Consider the following 26,204-nt stretch of genomic DNA (forward strand, 5'->3'; position numbering starts at 1 on the left):
TATGCGGCAAAGATATCTGTCTTATCAAAACAGATTTAGCCTGAAAATAAAATAACATCACATAAATAAAACAAAATAGGAACAATTATCATAACTAGTAGACGGGCTAATAAACTTAAAATTAGGGAATAAATATGATCAGATGTCTTTGACATGTCTTAGCGACCCGAGTATTCGGCAAAGATATCTGTCTTAATCAAATAGACATAGCCTGAAAATAAAATAACAACATACTAATAGCTTCATCCAAATAACTAAGAACATAAATCAAACATTAAGATAGATTATCAAGTACTTAGCCCAACCATAAAACCACATATATAGAAACAAATAAACTGCAATAACCCTTAATCTATATCCATTTTAAAAAATTAATTTAAAAAAAAACAATTTATTATTTCTTTTTTTTTCTTTAAAAACATTAATCATTTTTCTAGGGCACCACAATCCTACAACATGAGATTAACGACATTAACATCTTTTCTACCGCAAGGTCACCGCAGATTATCTGTAGTACAACAAACGCAACTGCACTAAGGCACAGCCTCTCCTCGAGGCACTAAAAACAATTAGAACACCTAGATAAGACCCAAAAAACTAGAATATATAAGGTGGTCTTAAAAGCCCAATACCATCAGTCCCCGCTGTACAAGGCGGCAAAGTTCATGATAGGAAAACTTATTATAACCCCAAAATTAATACCTATAAGGTGGTCAAAACCCCAACGACCATCAAGCCAACCATATTGACATAAGACCTGACGGCTCAATTAAGTAGTGCCTTTTATGCACAGTAATACCTGGGGGATGAGGCTCTAATTTCTTTCCCCAGGATCAATTAAATAGTGCGCTTATGGGCATTAACCAGACGTACATGATCCTATGGGCGAAAACGTCTATAATTTAGATAATGATGATGATGTACCTTCAGAAATGCCTTTCAGTGTGCACTTAACGCGTAAAGTTTGGCCTCATCACTAAATTTTGTATTCTAATAGGAGCTCAGTGATTTCACTGAAATGAAAGCTTATATATTTTTGTTTCCTTTTTAATTTAAATAGCACTTTTGACATGCGTTACATTACGAGGGTTATTTGACAAGGTTATATGTTTTGTTATGCTATTACTTTTTCGTTTCTTTGAAAATGTTAATAAATTTAACGCCGATCGAGAGATCAAATCATGTTTTATACAATTATTTTGCAGCCGCACAATCAACACGCTAGACACCCTCAGATATATGGGTGTGATACAATTTTGAGGTGGCTTCATAATTTTAAAAATGGTCACTAATCCATGGAAGATGATCCATGTTCTGGAGGACTTATCTGCGATTAGTGAGAACGAAGTGGATGCTGTGAAGAAGGCAGTAGATGAATAGTCTCATTACACAATAAAAGATATATATTTATTGTGGGTATTATCCGTCAGCTATTTTTAATAAACTGAAGAATTATTTTAAGCTCAGAAAGTTTGTGCACGATGGATCTTGCAATTGTTGACGGCTAATCAAAGTCGGACTCGGATTAAATTCTCACAGAAGCTGCTCACCAAACATGAAATTACTCAAGAGAGACATTTGTAAGATACTGCCACAGACGACGAAACATGGATTTACTTTTTGAACCCGACTCATTAATACAGTTTGGATCAGAGGAAAAGATCACCGACCACCACTCGTTCGACGTAGTCTATCAAGAGTGTTTCGTATTAGTTTTCGATGCAAAAGGCCCGGCCGTCCAGGTATCCGTGCCTCACTCTGCTAGTGTCACTGGAAATTTGTATGGAAACCTGCGCACCGGTTCTCAAAGTACCAATTTACTCCATGACAATGCAATGACCTATAAATCCGCCCTCATGACAGACGTATTGAATGAACACAACATAAGAACCTTGCCACATCCTCCATTTAGCCCTGATTTAAGTACAAATGATTTTTGGCTGAATCCCGTTATCAAAAATTCACTGAGGGACAGACGGTTTCAAACGTGCGTGCGGTTGGACGTGCAGTTTTCCCGCGTATGGGCATCATATATAAATCAAAAACAAACATGGCTTTTTATAATTGTACAATCAGGCTGATACTGTAATTGGGAATGGGAGTACTTCGAGCACTCACATACTGTTCACTAATTGTACAGAACACTAATATGCAGGACCTTCTAATACCCATCCTGCAATAACTACAAATTTATATGACAGTTTCTTGTTTTATTACTTTTGGTGCATTTTCTTTGGCTTTTTAAAATTAGTATATCAGCCATTATCTTCTACACATAAGCAATGTCTTCATGTGTGTGTGTGTGTGTGTGTGTGTGTGTGTGTGTGTGTGTTGCCACGCCATGTCTGATAACGGCCATTACAACCTTGAAAGGTGGATACCTCCTATTGCAAAAGTTTGGGTCCTCCTCCACGGTGAGTACGAATGCTAACCTGGCAAGCAGTACTGTTCTCCTGTGAAGTAGATTAACTTGCACAGTGAAATGTCGTCCGGAAAGCCTGAGAGTGCAAGCGAGCAGGCTGTAACTATTTAGAGGGAATTAAGGAGATCGGAAATATTGACTTTCCATATATACCGCGTGAGAAAACCTACTGCCGTCATACATAAAAAAAGATGCGAGGTATGTTGGTAGCAGAAGCTTAAGGCTAATTGGACATTGTAAGCAGTGTACAAACAGTAAGAGTTATCCAAACTATCAACGCGTGATATTCCTTCAGTTAATTATAAAGTCTATACGATTTAAATAGGTCATTCAAGTGAAGTCGGTTAGGACTGCGTTAATTGGCAGAGTGGTGGGGTTCCTTGTGAGAAGCTGCATAACAGTCTCGAGAAACGTGTGCTATTTTAGTTCATCACTGAACATTGTGTTTGCCTGTGTCAAGATAGAGACAAACTGTTCAGTGATAGCGAATATGTAAGATTCAGTCAAAAACAGTAACCCAAAGCAAACTCAGACAAGATTTACTACATTTCTTGGCTTGTTTCCGTAGTGACTGGGGTCCTATTTCCCCATTTCTGGTCACTACAGTGACTCTGTACAACCGCTGGAAGATATCATCATAAACTTTCAAATTACAAGTGTTAAATAGAGAAAACTACCTAAATAACCCACTCAATTCAACAATCTTTACATTGGACGACTTCGTGTCCGTGTCCATCCTCAACAAAACAATCAATTCGGTAACTATACGTAATGATGTACACCTAGCTCAAGATTAGATTGGTCAACGGTCTATTGCAATCTTCGTTATGTGACAGTTAACAGACAGATGCCACCAGCGGCCAGGGTATCCAATCTCCATATTTCAGCTTGGGCAATGCACAAAATACTCATGCATTGACTTACCATCAGATGACACTGTATCATTTATGGTGCTCTCGGCATCTCGAATATCGCTTGTCACGTGATCATTCTCTGTAAGCATGAATACATTATACTACAATTACAGCATAATTATCAATACCCCTATGCAGCTAATAAACTTGCGATAGAAAATAGTCTCGATGATATTTCTTATTTCCCTTACTTGAAACGCCAGAAAGACACAAAAGGTTGTTTAATTATGTGATTAATTAAATTTAAAACAAAACAAAAATTTTACAAAAGATGCCCACACAATAAGAGATTTTTGTGTGGTTTTCTCTAAATGGAGCTTTCTTACAACCGCTGTTCAACGTTAACGAAAACTGGGATCTAAATGTCTGAGCAGTACATTCATATTGTCAAGGCACAAATTTATTTAGATTTGGTGGGCACTAGTTTGCTGTTTATCACTTCTGTATTTGAAACGGTATCTTCTGTTAGATATCACCTTTACGTAAGTCAAAGAATCGACTGGTGTTCCACGCTGAAGTAGTCTTCATGAAAAGTTATCAGTCTAATTCAAAGAAAAATAAAATAATTTACATGGCTTCCTATAGTAAGACGATTTTTAAAATATCATTGTCGGACGTTAAAAACTGTACAGGTGTGGCTACTCGATCCCGTTAGTAGTCTTTAATTACGATAAAAATCAACCTGAAAATATCAAAACACAGTCTCTCCAAGTCTATTTGCTATTTGTGCCTCAGACAATTATGAGTGTCCATATTACTCACAGTCAAGCCCTATTTTCAGACCTTTAAATCCTCACATACGTCCAAAATTTGACCAGCCTGAAGCGCGATTTTTTATCTTTTTACATTGAACACAATCTTAATTTCACGAATTTTATACATTTTGAAATAGACATATTTTGAAAAAGAAAATATAAATGCACAGTAAAAGTGATAAAACGTTACAAACTTTGCTTCGTTACGTGACGCCATCATATTTTAGCCTCTAGGAATAATAAGATCTGCTTTGAACAGACCTCATAACGTGTTTTTGATGTATGAAGTCTGACTTAAGAATATCCATGAAGAAAATAATATGATAAACTTATTTGAAGTAAATTATTGTTAATTTGTTCTCTCAAAGCATGCATTATGCAATCAAACTGATGCCTGCGTTCACGCCGATACCCCACCCCATCCCGCTCTCCCCACAATAGATGCACAGGAAACAAAAAGGGGTCATATCACCGACAAAAACAGATTCATGTCGTACACTGAAGTTTGTTTTGTTTTTTTTGGGGGGGGGGGTATTTTTGGAGGGTGTCTTTTTCTTTTTGTCTTTTTTATTTGTTTCTTTGGGTTTTTTTCTTTGTAAAATCTGGATATGCCGTTATCCTATTATACGACAACAAATTGGGAAATACAGTCTATTATCGTCTGACATACTAATGTATTTACATTATACTTGCTGGGTACATTATTCTGCTGTTACGGTAATCTAGAGATATGAAGTTGAGAAAGACAGTCCAAGAAGCAAGTTTTTTTTATTTCAAGAAAAAAAAAGATAGAACAAAACTTTTTATAATAAATACTACACTCTAGTTGCGTTGTCTAACAATTCATCACGGCGACCTAAAACTCATCAATATTAAAGTAAATTATTCCATTATGTAACTCTAATCATGCAAGCTTAATCTCTAATTCGAACAACAAAAGCTTAACAAAATATCAGCATGTTCACCAGAGGGCAACCGATGAAGAAACAAACCAAAAATTTAAAAAGTAAACAATTTGTTAGAACGAAATGTAGGCCCGAGCTGATTTTATATAACCCTTTAAAAGTAAAATTAAAATCGAGACGTTTCAAGATCTTAACTTCGATATTACTACTAACATGCTAACTTTCAACAATGTAGGTGTTTTCCAAATATCACATATCACGGGTAGATTTTTGTTGATTAAATATGCGCTACCCACATTTATGGATACCAAGAAAGTGACTTGTGTGTTAATATTCCAACGGTTTTGCCTATTTTAATGAAAACTTGTACAAAAACATGAACAAAATGCTGTGGATTAAAGTAATGCGAAGATAACATCAAACATCATGATTACATATAGATAAAAAACAGCCGAAATGTCACATGGTCTATCTGACCTCTAGCACTAGTGAAGAACATTGACATCAGTATGGTAAAAATATATTCAATTATATAATAAATAATGAGTAAATAACTTTTGAATCAAGACATTAGTGAATATATCTTACCGTTTTTCTCCGTTCTTGGGCTCTCATGAAGTAGTGGGTTGGCTTGAGTATGACCATCTATCTTATTAGAATCTGTGGACGCTAGTTCCTCGCTTGGCGTTGCTAAACTGAACAATTGTTCCAAACCTTTGTTTTCATTTCCTACAAACGCTAGTTCCTCGCTTGGCGTTGCTAAACTGAACAAGTGTTCCAAACCTTTGTTTTCATTTCCTACAAAAGCACAATTCTGAATGTTAGAATAAAAGCATGAAATATTATTTTGTTTCTTGGTTAGTTAAAGCTCACATTTTTTTCTAAACTAATTTTTTTATCCCTCTGTAAAAATAAATTATATAATCAACTTTACGGTCAGCATCACAGTGTTATGTCTCAGAATAACTAGCTCGTTTCAAAATGAAGGTTTAATACATGTACCCTATACTCTTTCGTACTTAGCAATTAGTCAGCATTAAAAAAAAACTTGAGCCGAGTTTAACTCAAAGTCCATGTACTTAATGAAAGCGGGATCTGATGGAATAATAAAGATTAATGGATAAAAAACTAGAAAGACAACAGACACTTGGAAGGTAATAACAATGATGAAAAAGCATACTTTGTGAACTGCATCTCACCGCAATTATCTTCGTCCGACGAATCATTGCTTCCGCAGTCTACCGTACCGTCACATCGCCACTGTGATGGAATGCATTCCTTTTGCTTGCATTCAAATTCGTCATCTTTACAGCGTTTTCCTGGAACAGTGTTGGATAGAATATTTGATAGTTGTACCTCATTTACCGGTGTATTAAACGAACCTAACTGCAACCACTGTTGACTATGGTCTGCCTTCATTTAATGCACTGGAGTCGATGCCGTTCTTTGATCCAGTGATTTAAAGCGAACAGAGTTGGGACAGATCTTTTGGTGCACTATGCGAAGGCAGATCTAGGTCTACCGTATTTTCTGTTGGGTGTGTGTTAAACAAACTACTTACTGTCCCTTAATGACAGCTGTTATAAAAGAATTCGGGCTCAGTAAAGTCCCGTCATTTACATTGGAAATTAGAATAACCTACTTTGGAATTCCAGAACGATTTTCATCTGCGTTGATGGAATGATTTCATACGATATGCATCTCTCGATAATTTATAAAAAAAAATTCATTTCAGTTTTGTTTCAGATATACTGTGCAGTCTGTTCCAGGATGAACATAATGTAGCTGACAATAAAAGATAAATATCAAGGTGACACACACACGAAAACAAAAAAAACAACAACTATACACAGAAATAGAAAAACAGATAGATGAGAAAGCTGCAATGAAATACATATTGAGAAAAGACGAACAAGTGATATAATGAGATATAACTAGAAACAGGTGGCACATAGAAAAAGGCTTTGGACTCAAGACCAGAATGACTCAGATTCAAATCCCACCATCGGATATGCCCGAATCGGATGTTTTGATGTGTCTTTAGGTAAGGAACTGTATTCTACTTGCTTGAACACGAGATAACCTATAAAGTGCTGATGTGCAGTAAAATGACAAACAAACAAACAAAGTCTTAATTTAATCTTTCTATTACTCGACTATTTGTACATAATTCAATTAAGTCTCATGTAATATATACAAGCTGTTCCAGGATATCAATTGCTCTGATCAACAGAACTCTATTCCCATACAACTGCTGATGCGTACATTTGAATGCTGGTGATTTCGGATAGTTTTATTTTGATTTCACAGTTAAGCTGAAAACAATAGATACATTATCATAGTGGAATGCAAAGAGAGAGAAAGATAAATGTTACATAAGGAAGGAAGACAGATAGATGAGAAAGATAAATGTTAGTATTTTCTTTTCATTCGTGCTATCGTGGCAGTTATTTGTACAGTCCCTTTTTGAACAATTAAAATATGGACAAAGAGAAGGATAGACAGACACATATACCACAAAGAGTATCGTTTTCTTCAGACTGATAGGAAAAGCAAGTCTCATCGTCAGAAATCTATCATTTAGGAATAAGTGTGGATACATATATGAATTGAGAGATAGGATATACAAATATATCGACAGGACAACACAGACAGACAGACAGACTGACAGACAAAAAGACTTACCGCAGAGCGACTCAATTTCGTCCGACCGATCTCCGCAGTCATTTTGACCGTCACAGACCCATCGTTTGGGAATGCAGTTTTTGTCTTTACATTGATACTGCTCTTTGGGGCAAACTTCCATTATTTCCACTGTGATATGCAAATTGAACAAAATGATAATATTCATTTAAATAATGACTTAAGAATACACAAATAATGCATTAGATGAGTTTTTTGGTGCAAACTTTATTTCTGTAAACTGGCACTTAAACGTCTGCGACAAAACGTCTAAACGATGCCTGCTATCAATCTCTCATAAAGGCATCGTTCTCAAAACGTTCCTTACAGCTTATTAAGTGTCGATGATTCCAAAGAGAAACAAAAGCTGTTCTCGTAACCGTTTATATAATAAATAGATGGTGTAAAAATTAAAGAACAGCAAGCGACTACTAAAGATGTAGTTGATTTATTACTTGTAATTTGTACAGAAATATACATTGGTTATGCCCCAAAAGTTATGTTTGCATACTTTTTAAAGTAAGCTATACTTGTTTCATTTGGCACAACTCATGACTTATGTAAAAGATGGCGCCATATTTGCAAGAACTCTTTACACACAAAAAACAATAATAGTCTAGCCGGCAACTTTGTTTAGTATATTCCGGCTTATGGAGGTATATTGTTAGCATTACATTTTTTTGTCCTTTACTATCAATCACCCATATCCACTCATTCAAATATTTATGAGAATCTCGCGTGATCGTTCACCCTGGGCAGACATGTAGCACTTTTGTTCGGCGAAAATAGACGTTGAGAGTCAATAACAAACGACGTGGGGGTGGGAAGCAAGATAAAAGTAGCTATTTGTTTTCGAACCATATTAAATAAATTTTCTTTTTGCTCTCCATCGTTTGTGTGAGAAACGAAACAAATCTTCAGATGTATATTTATTCACGCGGAAAAAAATTCTTGAGTACCATATAGAATAGATCAATATTGTTTTACGAGAAACTTGAAAGATACATTACAAAAAGGCATGTCATCCCTTCAGTTAGAATACTTCGTGGCTTTTCTACTAAAATACTCCTAGGAAACACTTCGATTGAGTGATAGAACGCAAAAGGGGGAACCGCCTGAAACATGGCGAAGAGCACAGCCACACATTGGAGTACTTTAGGCAAAACAGAATTATGTCAAAAACATCATGATGGATTCATTTGCACAATTTTTTTAATTTTTATTCACTGCATAAAAAACAAAACAACATAAAACAAAAGAAAACATTTTTTGGATCAAAATATGTTTCTTCGGTAATTCTTACACAATCAGTAATATATTAGAAGTATAATCAATACATCGCAAATCCAGCGGTCCCCCCCCCCCCACTACTTCTTTCAGACTTATCGTAGGCATCAATATCGCTCAAAGGTCGCTTCCCAACATGGCTGAAGTCAGACAAGAGCAGTCTCCACTTGGGAAGACGGACTGCCGTCAAATCCCGTTTATAAATCAGTTATTACTGGAGCGGATATGCAGGCTCCAGTAGGTTTAATGTAACTCATGGGATTCTTTGAGCGCATACCGCTATTATGATACGTGTTATCGAAGACGCCCACACACCCACACCCTACCACACCCACACCCACCCACACCCAAACACATCCACACCCACACACCCCATATATATGTCACGATAAAAGGATTGATTCGCCATCAGCGTGAGGTTAGTTTTAGCAATGAAAGCAGGAACCTTCTTAAGTGAAATCGAGCAATCGCTACGGACTCCATATTGATCTGATCAACGATCAGGCGGCCATCTCACTGATTCTGCCTTATGTAGCAAGAACGGCCAAGAAATTGGTTTTGCACGAGATCAAGACAAAGAGGCTTTTAGACCAAGGTTCGAAATGTCCTTTATTCAACTATGTCAGAATCCAGTGTAGATTCCACTTAAGACACAGAGCAAAATTATTCGGTCGAGACAACTCAAATTCGTCAAATGTGAGAGTGGTCTTTGTTTTGGTCTATATTCTCCTTTCCATGATGATAAAACGTATCTGAGATCGTAGGAAGGTAGCCTGCTATAGTGATAGGAGCTAACTACTTCTCTTCAACGAGCCAAAGGAGAAAGTTATCTATTGGTGGCACTGAGGGCTCTTAACGAAGTGGTGTGTTTCTGCTCGACTTCCCTAAGTATGCTTTTAAAGTGGTGAGCCTTCTCGCTTAAGAGATTCTTTCGACCACTTTTTCTGAGAAGTGCTTTTCCCTGAGGGTTTGCTTAAAATGATAGAGGCATGAAAGTTCAATAATTACGGTTTGGAGGAAAACACCCATTTTCGCGGTTGCTTGAACATTGGGACAGATTTTCCTGTGCATTTCCACCGCTATATTCAGTCATCAAACCTTATCTTGTCTCACTTCGTGGAATCAACCTGGACCAGACGACACTCTGTTACCCAGACTTTAGGCATCCGTGCCGTTGGAGGGAAGTTCATCTCCAAGAGACCGATGTATAATGAATGTTCACGAAGACCCTGCACCCATCTGACTTCCCAAACCGAGGTCAGGAGCCCACTGTTCTGATATTTGCAGATTGCAATTCTCAGAGGCTAAACCTGCAAGAGAATAGTCATCTTAAGACAGATGAGGTTGTCCCGTTTTCTGAAATGGGACCTTGTGTATCCCGCTAATGGAGAAAAATTGTATTTGTAGTGGTTCCATAAACATATATACCGGAAAAATAGATTACCGTACTTTATTCTGGAAACTCCAGTAGTGGGACAAGGATGTCTAGGCTGTATTGGGGTCAAAGTCCCTCAACGACATTTTATTAAAAACAGTGACTCGACACAGTTTATTTACCAGACTGAGTACTGAGATGAATTCAATGACTCTAGACCTTACGGTATGAAACTGAAATGGTGCTGCCATAAATATCGCAAGACGAAGTAAGACAAATACAGTATAAATTCTTCGTCTATGAGAGAAGCGGAACGGGAACACTATGACGTGAACATGGCGTCCTTCGGTAAAGAAGGTACATGGATGGATATGCAATGGCGGTTACTGTATAGTATTTCCTATGTGCTTTTATTATTGGCGGAGAAGCTCAAGCATGTTCCGATTTGGGTGACCTTGAAACTTCCCAACGAGTGGATTATCGCTCAGAAAAATCTGAAGCTGCGAAGTGATAAATATGGTCAAACTTCAATATCTTTAAGATCAGTCGTCCGAATTCTCAATATATTTAAACGACTACTCGAGTCTGTGGTGAATATTTGTATTGTCCGCGGCACCAAAACTCAAAAGTAAACTAAACCTTAAAATAATATTTTAATTCACTTTAAAACTGAACATTTTTTATTTAAAGAACTAAATTTACTTTTCTTTAAACACGAATTAATTTTACAATTACGTATGAGTGGTCTTGAACAAATTCTTCATAGATGTTTACCAAGTGAACTGAAACAATTAAAAAAGAATCCTCACGAAACAAGGAATAATTCTTTGTCAATTATTAGTACGAATATTCAATTGAAACCAGTGTTATTTCTCCCTGAACGACGCATGGCTTTCTGAATGCACAATAAAATTTTCGCGATAGTTAAATGAAAATTGTTGAAGTTATGAAGCGAAATTGAATATTTTATATATTGAAAAAGAATGTTGATAATAAGATCCATCTTGCCCGATCAGGAACTTGATGACGCTAAATGAAATGATTTAAAATCATGATATACAGCTAGATAATTTATATCCTCAAGTTCGTAAAGACAGAACAAATATGGGCGGAGGAGCAATTACGTACGAAACGGAAATATTGCAATTAATTAGATGCCTCGATTTGGATTAACAGAACATTGGCAGTCTTTGGGCAGAAAGAATTATGAACAGAGTGTGTTTTACTGTCTTTGATACATCATATCTCAGAGTAATCAATGGGGAAATAACTATTTTGTCAGTTTTTGATAGTTAGGTCGATTTGAAGATTGTATAGTCATCTGTCTTTCTCTGTGTGTGTGTGTGTGTGTGTGTGTTATTCGTGTAATAGATCCTACTTCTCAGTCACTACATAAAGGCATGCTACTTGTTTATACGAGAAATCTTTACCTACTTCATGGAAATTAACTAATGGCATACAAGTATTTAAAATAAAGTTGATGAAACCCTAGTTTCCAAGTACTGACTGTGTTAATCGAAAGCTGCGTTGGAAAAATGAAGGTATTATGCATAAATATGATTTTCTTTGCGTTAGGTCATGAATTATAGGACTTTCCAAGTGAAATAACTGCGATAACTCACTGTAGTGAAATACGATAAATACATTCACTGCCACGTTGATAACATTATAACGAAGATTTATTTTTTAAAAATCTATTTTAGACGCTTGTATGGTCTAATGGTAAGAATAACCGCCTATCACAAAGTCCAATCAATTTAAAATCCAATAATATGCATATACTTTTGTCTTCATTTTTTTTGGGATGTGCTGCTTTGCCTTGAATTAAAAAGGAAAAGTGTGCTCCTATAGATGTTTTCTGTGCGAATATATACAAAACACAGCAGACTATTATTGGTAAAGCGATGACATTATCATGCGCGATACAACAATAAATCTGCATTTACAGTCTGTTTTATATAGTGTTTGCACCGACGTCTGAGTATAAAATTAAAAGAGAAATTGCTGGCTCCGAGTGAATACCTCATATATTTCATCTCGTTGGTGAAAAACATAAGTATTTTAACTCACTTGAAGAAATATATCCGTTAGTCACTCGTTCCAAGCAAATATCCTCTATAATTTTGGCATGAAAATAATATTTATAGAAGTATCTATCTGGCTATTTACAGTCTACCTCTGCAATGTTTCAACTGACTGAAATTTACCATACTCCATGCCTAACATGAAAAAGAAATGAAGACAGATGCATTTTTTTATGTGACCTTTTGAAGGCTTTCGACAAAGTGTGATTTCGAGGACTTGTCTTGGAATTTAAGGAACATGGGAATCAATAATGTTCTACTTGTATGGTTTCAAGGCTATCTTTTAGATCGTGATTAAAGAATTATTATTAAAGATTCATTGCCTAGTATTATAAACGAAGAAGTACCCGAAGGCTTAGTATTTGGCCCTTTATTATTCTTATGTAAATGATATTGCTGAATCAATGAATTCCTTAACACGTCTTTTTGCAGAAGATTGATCATTAGGTTACTTTTTCCTGACAATGCTGACAAAGAACAAGTGATCAATCATGATTTGGAAAAGCTAAATATTCAAAACAGTGGCTTATTACAATGAATACAATGAAAACGAAAGTAATGTTTAGTTTGCGAAAGTCTACACATTCTTAATAATCTCAGATAGCTTTGTGTTCAAAACGTTTAATTGGAACCTAAATATCTGAAGATTTAACCAAAATAGCAAAGTGAAATTTAGCTTTGTGAATAGCATTTAAGTTCAGCTTTCCAAAGCAACTCCTTCAAAACTGTACTGGTGTTCTTTCGGACCCTTACTGGAATATGCCAGTGTAGTTTGGAACGGTTGTAGTGATGAGAATTTGATTAGATTAGAAACATTACAGCTTGATGCTGCCCATAGTGTGGTTTACCTTGCAATGCAAGGAAGGACTTTATATTTCGAAACAGGTTTTATTCCCTTGCGTGAACGTATAACCAATGAAAACCTAGCAACTATTAATTGGATTATCAACAATGATGCCCCTCGGTTTTCACAAGAATTGATTAACCTTAATGTACGCGAGATAAATCGCATTATGTCCACCGCATAGTAGATCTGACACCGTTTTCAGTCTCATGCAGGCATGCTCCTTATAAGAAATAATGTATGCGATAGTGTCAGTTTATGCAATAACCTTTCGGAAGATAGACATTAAATTATATCGCTCGAGGAGTTCGAACAACTTCTTGCTCCAAACTGTAACACTTTCAAAAACATTTGGCATAGTAAAGAAAAATATCGATTGTACAAGCATAGTGATAGAAACACATTGATTGTACAGGCATAGTGATAGAAAAAATCGATTGTACAGGCATAGTGATAGAAAAATATCGATTGTACTGGCATAGTGATAGAAAAATATCGATTGTACAGGCATAGTGATAGAAAATATCGATTGTATAGGCATAGTGATAGAAAAATATCGATTGTATAGGCATAGTGATAGAAATCTATCGATTGTGCACGTACATGTTTAGAATAATCGCAACCACCTACAGCAGCTTCTCTGTATAGCAGGTTTAAGTGACACTACTGTGTGCATATACAGAAGGCAGGTTACAAGCATATAACGGTTTAATCGCAACAATGACTGAATAAATCTTTTCCTGTATCTGTGACACAGGATCTAGATGCTCAATTTTCTACCTTATTTTTCCTTTTCTCGCATTTCCTACTTTCAATATCACCATCATAATACGTATTTATGAAAATAATTTTGTACACATATCGGGCATCTTAAACAGTTTGTATTAGGATAGCATTCTTTCTTAGCATGGGGAAAACAATAAATTGCTCGCACGTTCTAGCCAGTTGCACTGTTAGCAACACAAATATGTTTAAGTCATCCGCGTGAACAGTTCTACTCCAGACACTATTACGAAATTATTCATACGTATTTACGACTGTTGGATTGTTTAGTGGTAGGTTTTTAAATTACTCTTATAAAATATTTCATTGAGAGTTGCCGCGCACGGTGGAGGGGTCGAGTTTTGTATGCACACTAAGTTACACGCATGGAATAGACTTGATTGTGACACTAATTACTGAGTTGCAAAATCTTGTAATATTCGGCACCTATGGCTAGAACCAAGCGAACAACGCATATGTCTGCCGAAAAGAAAGGATTCTAACACTTTTCGGAGAAAACAACGAGTGTGCTTTAGAAGGTCAGTGGACTATTAGAAAATTCATAGAAAATATAAAACACAAAATAGAATAACTTTTTGAGTAATTTTCAAATCCGTGTATACCTCGTGCAACTCATTCAAGTGTACCCTGCCAAGGGGAAGCAAGGCCGCATATAGCAGTAGCAATGTAATAGCTGAATTGCAGAAATACTTCAAAGCGAGAAGAACTGAGACGAAGGAGGGGCCTTTTCTAGAATGTTCTTACCCAGGGGGTGCTCAGGAAACTGATACGCCAGAGAGCCCTTTAGAAATGAAAACATCAATGGCGGAGGTTAATGTGGCTTTAGAACTGAGAAACCCAGTTTTGTTATATCTAGCGGAGGCCTTTAAACAGGAATGGAAAAAAGTGTTATATTCTAAGACCAAAAGGAACAGAACCAATAGCCCCTTACGGACGCGTGCAGAGAGGATAAGAATCAGTAAATGTCAAGGAACCATAACCCATTTTGAGGGAAATCAAGAGAGAGAGACGGAAGAATTACACAGATCAGATTTGCCATGTAAGATTCACTAACAGCCACTGTATAACGCTTTGAAAATAAATTCAAGATCAAGGTTATTTGCGCCAGAATGGGGACCCACAAAGGAAGCCCTATAAAGAACGGAGCAAGAATATTGGAAATAGAAAAGGAGGAGATTAGGAGAATCAAGCTAGTCCTTTGTCTACATGGCTTGCTAATAAAAACATGGTAAAAGGAATGCATTTATTACAGGAAATACAAACACTGTGGGAACACAGGCATGCGCCGAATAACTGCCAAAAACAAAAAGAGAACGGTAAAATATAAGTGAGCAGAGGACAAACTCACATTAGCAAGCTAGTGATTTGCCCTAAACAGAAATGTAAAGGAGTCGGTAGAAATAGAGGAAAAGAAGGATTCAGTTTAAACCAAGGACGCATCCCTAACAGTGAAACAACAACTAACCAAGGATGTGGCGAAGGTAGCGGAAAAAGAGAAGAAAATAAGAAGTCCCAACATTAAAGCAAAGAGGAGAGTCACAAGTCTGCTGAAACGGAAGGAAGTAAAGACACCATAAATGGAGGAAAGAGAAAAGGATGGAAATGGGAGTGACAAGAAGGAGAGAAAGCATAACTCCTACAAGCTGAATTTTTATGAGTTCGAAGACGTTTACTACGAGTGTAGCGATATTTCCATTGGGACAGTGACAAGAGAGAGAGAGAGAGAGAGAGAGAGAGAGAGAGAGAGAGATTGTACCTACATATATATTTCAGTTTTGTAATATCGGCCATTAGCACCGATAGATATCTACGTTACTCGAGTACACAGATCGAATAACAATCGGTATAAAGACCTATTGACAAAGCTAGGCGACATTCATAGGAGGCAATAAAATTAGCAACAGTGCGGCCAATATCGGCGAAATTTCATTATCTCGCCTCGTGATTCCGAACTCTATCTTGATTGGCTGAGATTTTGATACTTATGGTCAGCCTTACCTGTGTGGTTTTACTTACAGCAGTTCTCTTCATCCGAAGTGTCACTGCCCTCGCAATCCACTCTTCCGTCACATTTCCACTTCTCAGGGATGCAGGCCCCTCCCTGGCACTGGAACTGATTTGGGCTACATGTTTGTCCTGCAGGTAATATACATTTAGTGTTGATGGATCCCGAGGGTAAAGAACTCGCTAGCATAGACTTTATATTAATGCCAAAGATTTTATTATTTGGCAAAACGTTCATTAAAACTATAATGAATTCTTAGTAAAAGCCGAAAATTTCACAAAACTGGGTGACACAGGTTCTGCCACGCTGTCATCACGTAAGACTCGCACCATGCTGTCGATAGCAGTAGTTAACGGGCGTTTGACTTAAAGGGGAATGGATCCTTCGATCGACCAATAGGATACTAGTAAATTGTGTTCAGTAATCTAGCTCCATCTGATGTGCGGGCATATCATTTATTAATTTATTTATTTTGTAAAGATGAACACACTGCCAAAATGAATACTTATATTTTACTAACAAAGAAGTAAGAAAGGAGTTAACTGCAAAGTTCTGATGATTGTCAAGCAATTGCTAAAGCCCGAATGACTACGTCCACTCATTAGTATATCCTTTCTTGCTGGGGGCAGGGGGAATAAAATCTTAATTCTTATTTGAAAAATGTTATAATCAAAGAAAAGTCTGGGCTGGCAGTAAACAAGTCATGAAAATTGGATGATAGACATGGTAAACACTATGTTACATTAACACGCGCGTGTTAAAACGCGCATGTTAGGAATGCTTGTCATTCCAAGTGTATAATATTTCATATATAACCCGGGTTGATTTTGAATTGCTTCCTCAGAAATGTCGATTAATTAACAATTAACAGGGGCCCCGAGTGGCCGAGTGGTCTAAAGCGCTCTCCGTTACGGATCACTGCCATCTCAGCTCTGTCTGCATGGGTTCGAGTCTCGGATTCGGCTAATGTGGGTATGTGAGAAAGCTTGCCAGTAGCTTCTCGTGGGTCGATGATTCTTTCAGGGGTTTTCCTGGGTTCTTCTTCCACCATTAATACTGGCCGCCATGTATAGCCTATCATGTGCTGAAAAATGGCGTTTAACCCTACAACGACAACTACAACAACAATTAACAACTGTCTTACAGATGGTAGAAGGTAGGTGTAGCATAGCGATTGGAAAATATTTAAATGAAAACTACTTGTCTCTAACTACTATTGTCGAAACGGACCAACATAGAGACTGAATACGATTTTGCCAAAAAGTAATGACCTGAACATGGTCAGTCACAACAATGGCCAGCGCTCTTTGTTGCCGAAAAGTAATGACCTGAACATGGCCATCTAAAAATGGCAAATTGGGAGCACTCCTACCTGAATATTTAAATTTGGGAGTATCTAATCGACGGGTGTGTACAGCAGGTTTAATTTTAATAAAAATAATTAAACTCCATCCCAACCCCACCTCCATTCCCATTCCACACCCCGGCCACGATGGCTATCTTAAATTTGACCTCCCTAAACCCACGAGATGTCTGGCATCAAGGACAAGGCTATTTTTATTTGACCCAGGAATTACAAAGTAGAAAACAACGTGTACTAACAATTGTATACTTGATACGCACAAAAGCCCCGAAAGACAAGCTTATTATATTTTTTACTTAACCGCGTTCTCGATTTCTGGAGACCTTGTACTAAATGGAGATCGCGGTTTACTCATGCGTAACCCTAAATCTAGGTCCTAGAAATGCATTCAAATAAAGAGCAACGTATTTTAGCCCTGCGTTCTAATAATTAATTCCCGTACTCGAGATACGTGTTCGAAGGAGGATAGGTCAGTGATAGCATAAAGGAAATCTAGAATTAAGGTCTGCGACCCTTTCCCATGTCCCGTAGTCAACGTTAAGCGTGGGTGATACTAGAGTAATGATTGCCCGAGCATAATTAAAAATGAAAATAAAAATTAACTTTCCAGAGTCTCAATGGCATGTGTTCCGAGCACATATTCCAAACGTTTTCTTAGATGCTATTAGATCTCAGTTGCTTTTATGACATGTAAAAAGGGAAACATTAATAAATTTTAGTCCCGACACCACGTACACAACGAAGCATATTTAACTAAGCTGGACGAAACGAAACGGGTGTCCGTGATCTTTTATATGATACGAAGCTGTTTCATGCTCTAAGATTACCCACGTCATACACGTTTGGTGACTTGCACGAAAAGCATATTTTCGATAATCTCTGAAATATGCTACATATATTCCAATAATATTATATCTATATATATATATATACTCCATATTTATTCATTACATAATGTAAATCCATTATTGTTTCGTTTCCTTTCTTCCCTGTTCTCTGTCTAAATTTTGAGGTGAAATTATGCAAATGATTGTTAGAAACTAATATTAGTTTAAAGCAAATTATTGAAACTGGGATTGTGTGGTCCGTGATCACTGAACATATTCTGGTAAAATTTGCATGGATTGGTTAGTCTGCCAGAAGAAACGGATTTGATGTTCTGTGATAATGGTAATTATTTTGTGTGAAAAGTTTCCTTTCCTACTGGCACATGCTGCTAATGAGACACTATATATATATATATATATATATATATATATATATATATATATATATAGCTGATCCGAACAGGACTCTGATCCTTCAAACCTTCTCGTAATGGAGAATTCTGCGTATTTTCTATTGAAAAATAAACACGGCTTAAAAGTAGTGGCGGCTTAAGTGTTGAAACTAGATTAATTGCTTGTAAAAAAAAAAAAAAAAAACGGATACGAGTCAAATTCCATCTCGGTCAAGTGACTCATAGTTTGAATGAAGCTACTTGATTACGATATATTGACTTTACAAAAGACCTTTGACCATATAAAGACGTGCTGGGGACAAGGTGAATATTAGTCGTTATGCATACTTCATTGTTTTCGTCATTATTTCATTCCTTAAATATCTTTCCACGGATACACTGGAATACCTTGTCCATGGATACAATTAATAACTTGTCCATCGATAAACTTAAATACTTTGTTCATTTATACACTTAGAAGCCTTGTTTATGTATACATTTAAATGCCTTGTTCATGTATAAACTTAAATGCTTTGTTCATGTATAAACTTAAATGCCTTGTTCATGTATACATTTAAATACCTTGTTCATGTATATACTTAAATGCCTTGTTCATGTATACATTTAAATGCCTGTTCATGTATACACTTAAATGCTTTATCCATGTATACACTTAAATGCCTTTTTCATGTATACACTTAGATGCCTTGTTCATGTATACACTTATATGCCTTGTTCATGTATACACATAAATACCTTATCCATGTATACACTTAAATGCCTTGGTCATGTATACACTTAAATGCCTTATCCATGTATATGCTTAAATGCCTTGTTCATGCATACACTTGAATGCCTTGTTCATTTACACACTTAAATGTCTTGTCCATGTATACACTTAAATGTCTTGTTCATGTATGCACTTAAATGCCTTATCCATGATACACTTAAATGCCTTGTTCATGTATACACATAAATGCCTTACCCATGTATACACTTAAATGCCTTGTTCATGTATACACATAAATGCCTTATCCATGCATACACTTAAATGTCTTGTTCATATATACACTTAAATGTCTTGTTCATGTATACACATAAATGCCTTATCCATGGATACAGTTAAATGCCTTGTTCATGTATACACATAAATGCCTTATCCATGTATACACATAAATGCCTAGTTCACTGACGCATTTAATACCTTGTCATCCAATAAAAATATTGTCTCATCCAATACGCTTAAACTGAAGAGCTAGATGTGAAATCTTTGCATGAATGCGAAGAGACTAAATAAAAACTTTTAAAAATAATGATCTCCGCGAGTGTCAAAGGAAAAGGCCAGAATTATTTGATGCTGACTGTCTAGGCGTTCGTGAGTTCGTTGTCACAAAACTCTTCATGCATTGTTTAAGAACGAGACTTAAAACAGCGGGATATAATTGGGGGGGTGGTATGTGGATTTTCATAACGTTTTGGGATTTTTTATTCAATGTCCGTCGGCGGAGCCTATAGGTGGGAATACATTCGCATCTACTTTTTTGTACATGAAATGCGTCGTTCAAGTTCAATAGTTGCATTTGTGGTACAACTCCTCCTACTTCGTTAAAGACATATATTTTAAAATATACTGGGTACGGAAGATAAATTCCAATACTCAACCGACATTGGTTACCAGTTTATCCTCATCCCAAAAGGGCAAAGATGGGGGGGGGGTCAGATATGCGTCTCTAAATATTCTCTTATTTAATTTACCTTGTTCGCGAAAGTAGCGATTAATCCGGTAGGCTGACATCACAAGGATTCTTTTCAGAAGTTTTCACTATGCGAGTTTCGGGCACATTCGCCATGCGGTAGCCAACAATAGTTTCAGAGTTCATTGCGCTGAATAAAATTAAAATTAGGCGAAAAGAACAGAGCACTCCGGGAGAGAATGCTGTCAGCCATGGCCATGTATTCTAAAAATGTTAACTTTCTGCTCCACTTAGTGGTTAGTGATCAGCAAATTTAGATAATGCGAACCTGTGTGGTTATTCCTAGGGAGCCTAAAAGTACATCTTATAGCATGTTGGGGTCAGAGTAATTTTTTAAGTTAAGAAGAGGTCCTCATCCTCAAAAAGGTTGGAGACCTTTCCCTAGATACTAGCTTGTTCATACTCCAGTGAATGACGAATTGCAGGCTGCACCAGTTGTCACTTAGTCGTTTTTTATTCGAAATTCTAATTTACCGTGGACCAATTTCGTCCTGGGCTATTTCAGATTTTATAAACTTTTCGCAGCTTGATTAAATGTATTTTGTTAATCACATACATTTTTCAGCATAAAATATTGAATAGATTATTACATGGCTGAGCATTCTTTTAAAATCAGACAGCTCAGTTTCGAAAAGGTTATATATTTGATAGACGATATTTACAAAATGTGTAAGCAGCTTAAAAAGTCATGATTGCAAACTATGGTCTCCAAGTAATACCATTTAGTAAATGAGAAGCCTGAATTGCAGTGAAGACTATTTACTTGGTGAACCACTTACAAACTTATGCTAAAGAGTTTATTTCCTGCTCTTGTATAAAACGTTATGTGCTCTGTGCAACCCATCTCGACGCACTGACTAACCTGTCTACTAAATTAATTTTAGTACTAAATTAATTTTAGTAACAAGAATTTAAGATATTGTCAGCGCAATGTAGATACTTCTTTTACCAGTTTATAACTAAAAGCTTAAAAGATGATATGTTTCATACAGCTTTGCTTCTCAGTATTTTTGATCTTTTTGTCATTGATTGAAACCTCGCCAATATGTCGGAGTGTGTGTGTGTTTGCGTGCGTGCGTGCGTGTGCGTGCGTGTGTGTGTGTGTGTGATTTGGATTTTTAACGTAGTTTTAACCATTTTCCAGTCAGATCGCTACGATGTCTGGCAGTTTATAGTGAAGTTTAGCACTGGGACATCATGCCGCATACATGTAGTATGATGTCCCATCCAGTCACATTATCCTGACACCAGGCCGACCATAACAATGACCTCGCAATGCTGAGCGCCTAACGAGGCAGTTGTTAGTTCCATTTTTATAAATCTTTGTTATGATTCTGCCAGGGATAGAACCCGTTACCTCCCGCATCCGATGCGGACGCTCTAACCACTAGGCCACCAGAGCGGTCACCAATATGTCAGAGAACTTGCTCAAAACACAAATCTTGTGATTAGAATACAGAACTACAACATACCTCAATCTTTAAGGATAATTCTTTGGCTGCCCTTGAAAGAAATAATCAGAGCTTCTGAGTGTGTCCCTGGAATGACCATTAAGACCGGTACTCAAGGTACATCCTGATTTACACACCTAGATCTATAAATCAAGTTGCACTGTATGTATTACGTTACTACTCCATAAAAAAAAACACTTCAGCATGTTATATGTTGAATATGGAATATGCCGGCATATCAAATTTCATTTTCCTACGAGTGTGTGTGTGTGTGTGTGTGTGTGTGTGTGTGTGTGCAATCTTACTTACAAGAGTTTTTGGGAAGGACTAACGCGCTATCTGGCAGGGACGCATTAAAATGCAAGCAGTTATGGTATGAAAATGAATACTTAGTATTTAATCTGAGAAGGCGAGAAAAATGTTTCCTATCCATCAAGAGTATAGTGCTCTATACACAGTAGGCCAAAATATTTCGCAAATGAATGCTTATAGTGGTCAAGACGCGAGAACATTTCAATTATCTAATACTAAATAATAGCAATACGCTAATTTATGATAATTAGCTAATAATTAAATTCAGTGTCGGGCAATCTGTCGTCAAATATAATTTTTATCACAATATTATACTTCATATTAGCAAGAGATTAATGGATGATAATCCATGCAGACATACTACAACACTGATTTTCTTGTTATTGAATATGAGAGAGAGAGAGAGAGAGAGAGAGAGAGAGAGAGAGAGAGAAAGAAAGATGAACGTTAGATTCAACCCCACCTTACCACCCTTTTAAGTACTTCAGAATTTACTGATTTAGTGCAGAACCTGAAATATAACCCAAAGAAGTATGTTCTGTATATAAGAGTTTAGACGTAACCCATAGTATCTACCGAAATTATATAGCCCTGATCTCTAGTATCTACCGAAATTATATAGCCTGATATCTAGTATCTACCGAAATTATATAGCCCTGATCTCGAGTATCTATCGAAATTATATAGCCCTGATCTCTAGTATCTACCGAAATTATATAGCCTGATATCTAGTATCTACCGAAATTATATAGCCCTGATCTCTAGTATCTACCGAAATTATATAGCCCTGATCTCAAGTATCTACTGAAATTATATAGCCCTGATCTCTAGTATCTACCGAAATTATATAGCCTGATATCTAGTATCTACCGAAATTATATAGCCCTGATTTCTAGCATCTACCGAAATTATATAGGCCTGATCTCGAGTATCTACCGAAATTGTACAGTCCTGATCTCTAGTATCTACCGAAATTATATAGCCCTGATCTCGAGTATCTACCGAAATTATATAGTCTTGATCTCTAGTATCTACTGAATGACAAAGACCTAATCTCTAATATCTACAGATTGATATAGATCTAATACCTAGTATATACTGATTTAGGCCTAATTTCTAGTATCTACTCATATAGGCCTAATCCCTAGTATCTACTGATTTATACCTAATCGCTAGTATCTACTGGATGATATAAGTCTACTCCCTTGTATCTACTGAATGATATAGACTTAATCTCTAGTATCTACTGATTTTGACCTACACCCCAGTATCTACGGAATGATTTACACGTTTTTACTAGCATCTACTGAATGATTTAGATCTAATAGCTAGTATCCACTGATTTAAACCTAATCACTAGTATCTACTGATTTAGACCTAATCACTAGTATCTACTGATTTAGACCTAATCACTAGTATCTACTGAATGACATAGACCTAATCACTAGTATCTACTGATTTATACCTAATCACTAGTATCTACTGATTTATACCTAATCACATCACTAGTATCTACTGATTTATACCTAATCACTAGTATCTACTGATTTATACCTAATCACTAGTATCTACTGATTTATACCTAATCACTAGTATCTACTGAATTATTCCTAATCACTAGTATCTACTGATTTATACCTAATTACATCACTAGTATCTACTGATTTATACCTAATCACTAGTATCTACTGATTTATACCTAATCGCTAGTATCTACTGATTTATACCTAATCACTAGTATCTACTGAATTATTCCTAATCACTAGTATCTACTAATTTATACCTAATCACTAGGATCTACTGATTTATACCAAATCACTAGTATCTACTGATTTAAACATAATCACTAGTATCTACTGATTTATACCTAATCACTAGTATCTATTGATTTATACCTAATCATTAGTATCTACTGATTTATTCCTAATCCCTAGTATCTACTGGATGGTACAGGCCTACTCCGTAGTATCTGCTGAATGATCGCACAGATTTTATCCTCGTCGATAGGAAAGCCTAAATAATAACTCCTCTCCCTCGACATTAGAAAGTAGAACTGGAATTTATTCAGTGGAACATTGACCAGGTCTCAAAAACAAATACCACTAATGTGAAAAAGACACTGATGGAAACTTTACTTTGATTACCTATACATTTTTCGGTTCGGGTGTTCTAAAAGAACACAGGTCTTTAAGTGAAATAAAACAGGTTTTTTTAAGCCGACAAAAAGCCGACAAAACACACACACGCCAAAACCCAATTCATTACACTTAACTACTTCTACATTCAAAAATTGATTTCACATATCAGTTCCTTAAATGTAAAGGAGAAGAAGAAAAAATGCTTATAAACAAAAACTCAATACTTAGCACGTACACCTTGAAAATAATCTTGCACATAATTGCTAAATGTGACAAACTTTGGAAATTAACATTTCACGATAAATTTCTAAAATTGGGCCTTGGCCCCAACATGTAAGTAATAAATACCTTACTAGGACTAATTTGTACAAAAGTCATTTCTTACCAAAATCTGTCATCGAATGTAACCATCTCACACCAGACGTTAGGGACAACCCTATCATATGTTAATTCAAGTCGGTATAGGGATTTACAAAACACTGTAACATTCTGCTACCAAGATCAAAGAATTGCTCTAATTCTAAAGACTATATCAGGATAAGGCTGACCTTAACCTTCAACATTTGGATACTACATCGTACTAGAGTTGCGCTACAACAGTCTTACCGGTGGCCTAAGTGGTTAGAGTGTCCACCTCGAATGCGGGGGTCGCGGGTTCGAAACCCGGCCGAGTTGTACCAAAGACTTATAAAAATGGCACCAACAGTTGCCTGGCTTGGCGCTCAGCATTAAGAACGTAGTGTTACGAGTGGTCGGCCTGGTGTGACTGGGTGGGGCATGATGTTACAGGTCTGCAGCATGATGTCCCAGTGCTAGACATCACTATAAACTACCACACTGCAGATATCGTAGGGATATGACTGGAAAATTGTTAAAGCTACGTTAAAATTACACACACACATACACACACACTACCTCATCAAAATACATTTGTCACTAAAAACCAAACGTTTCATGCGGCATGCCAAAACTGCTTGCACTTTTTTCTAGACTGCCCTAAACTGAGTTTTAGACATATGCAGGTTCATATAGATTATTTGAATTACCTTGGATGTTTTTGTCTAATCCTGAAGATAAGGATTTGTACCACAATAAGGATACTATGCAACTTATATATATATATATATATATATATATATATATATATATATATATATATATATATATATATATATATATAAGTTTAGTTTTACATCGCTATTCGAAGAATAAAATGCTCAAATTTCGTCATTAATAGTAAAGATTACAATTTTGCAAGTTTCTTTGTATGTCTTGCCTCGTTTTCATGTCGGTTAGTTTTAAAAAAAAAAAAGAAGCACGGAGCTCACTAATATTGTAAACAAGGAGATAGCTTTACATAAAACGTATGGTTTGTTCATCAGTCTTCAATGGCTTAGGTATGATCAGTGAGTTAATGGCCTGTGCTATTATTATATAAATCAAAACAAATTAACAATTTGTAAGACCACTCACCATATGCTGCTGAAATCCATATTAACACAAACACAAAAGCGGCTAGTAGTTTGGCCATTTAGTGCAGACGGACCCCTTAAGACAAAACTCTGGAACTATAATGTGCGTCTACTGGCCGCTAAAACCAATTATGAAGGATGCTGCGTGAGTGGCACTCAGACTTTGTTTTTCAAGTGGATTGGAGTTGGCTGGATCATGCCAGGCATCACGTGACGCAGTACATCGATCAACAGATGTACAAGTGTTTTCATGATGGTCATGTACGTACATGAACAGCAAACATCGAAATAACAATTAACCACACAGTATCAATTGATGTTGAAAACAGTGTCTTATATAATAGATTAGGTTCGGGGTAGGATGGATGCTATGGCCAATGGCGGACGAGAGATTACAACGTCAAAGAAATATAAAATATACCTGTACACATTTTTCTAA

At 36.4% G+C, this 26,204-nt stretch overlaps 1 protein-coding gene across 1 annotated transcript in view; it reads right to left on the minus strand.

Annotated features, from left to right (window-relative positions):
- Nucleotides 1-25,920, minus strand: part of LOC149807062 (uncharacterized) — a 50,960-nt gene extending 25,040 nt beyond the window's left edge. The window contains exons 1-6 of the mRNA XM_089961374.1: nucleotides 25,767-25,920; nucleotides 16,068-16,187; nucleotides 7,682-7,810; nucleotides 6,196-6,315; nucleotides 5,585-5,794; nucleotides 3,347-3,415 (exon numbers count right to left, since the gene is read on the minus strand). Coding sequence (XP_089817500.1) covers nucleotides 3,347-3,415; nucleotides 5,585-5,794; nucleotides 6,196-6,315; nucleotides 7,682-7,810; nucleotides 16,068-16,187; nucleotides 25,767-25,824 — 706 coding nt within the window. The 5' untranslated portion in view covers nucleotides 25,825-25,920. The remainder of the gene's footprint in view (nucleotides 1-3,346; nucleotides 3,416-5,584; nucleotides 5,795-6,195; nucleotides 6,316-7,681; nucleotides 7,811-16,067; nucleotides 16,188-25,766) is intronic.
- Nucleotides 25,921-26,204: the final 284 nt, after the last annotated feature.

The sequence above is a fragment of the Sinohyriopsis cumingii genome, chromosome 1 (genome assembly GCF_028554795.1).
Source record: "Sinohyriopsis cumingii isolate HCF-2022 chromosome 1, ASM2855479v2, whole genome shotgun sequence".
In the NCBI taxonomy this organism is placed as follows: domain Eukaryota; kingdom Metazoa; phylum Mollusca; class Bivalvia; order Unionida; family Unionidae; genus Sinohyriopsis; species Sinohyriopsis cumingii.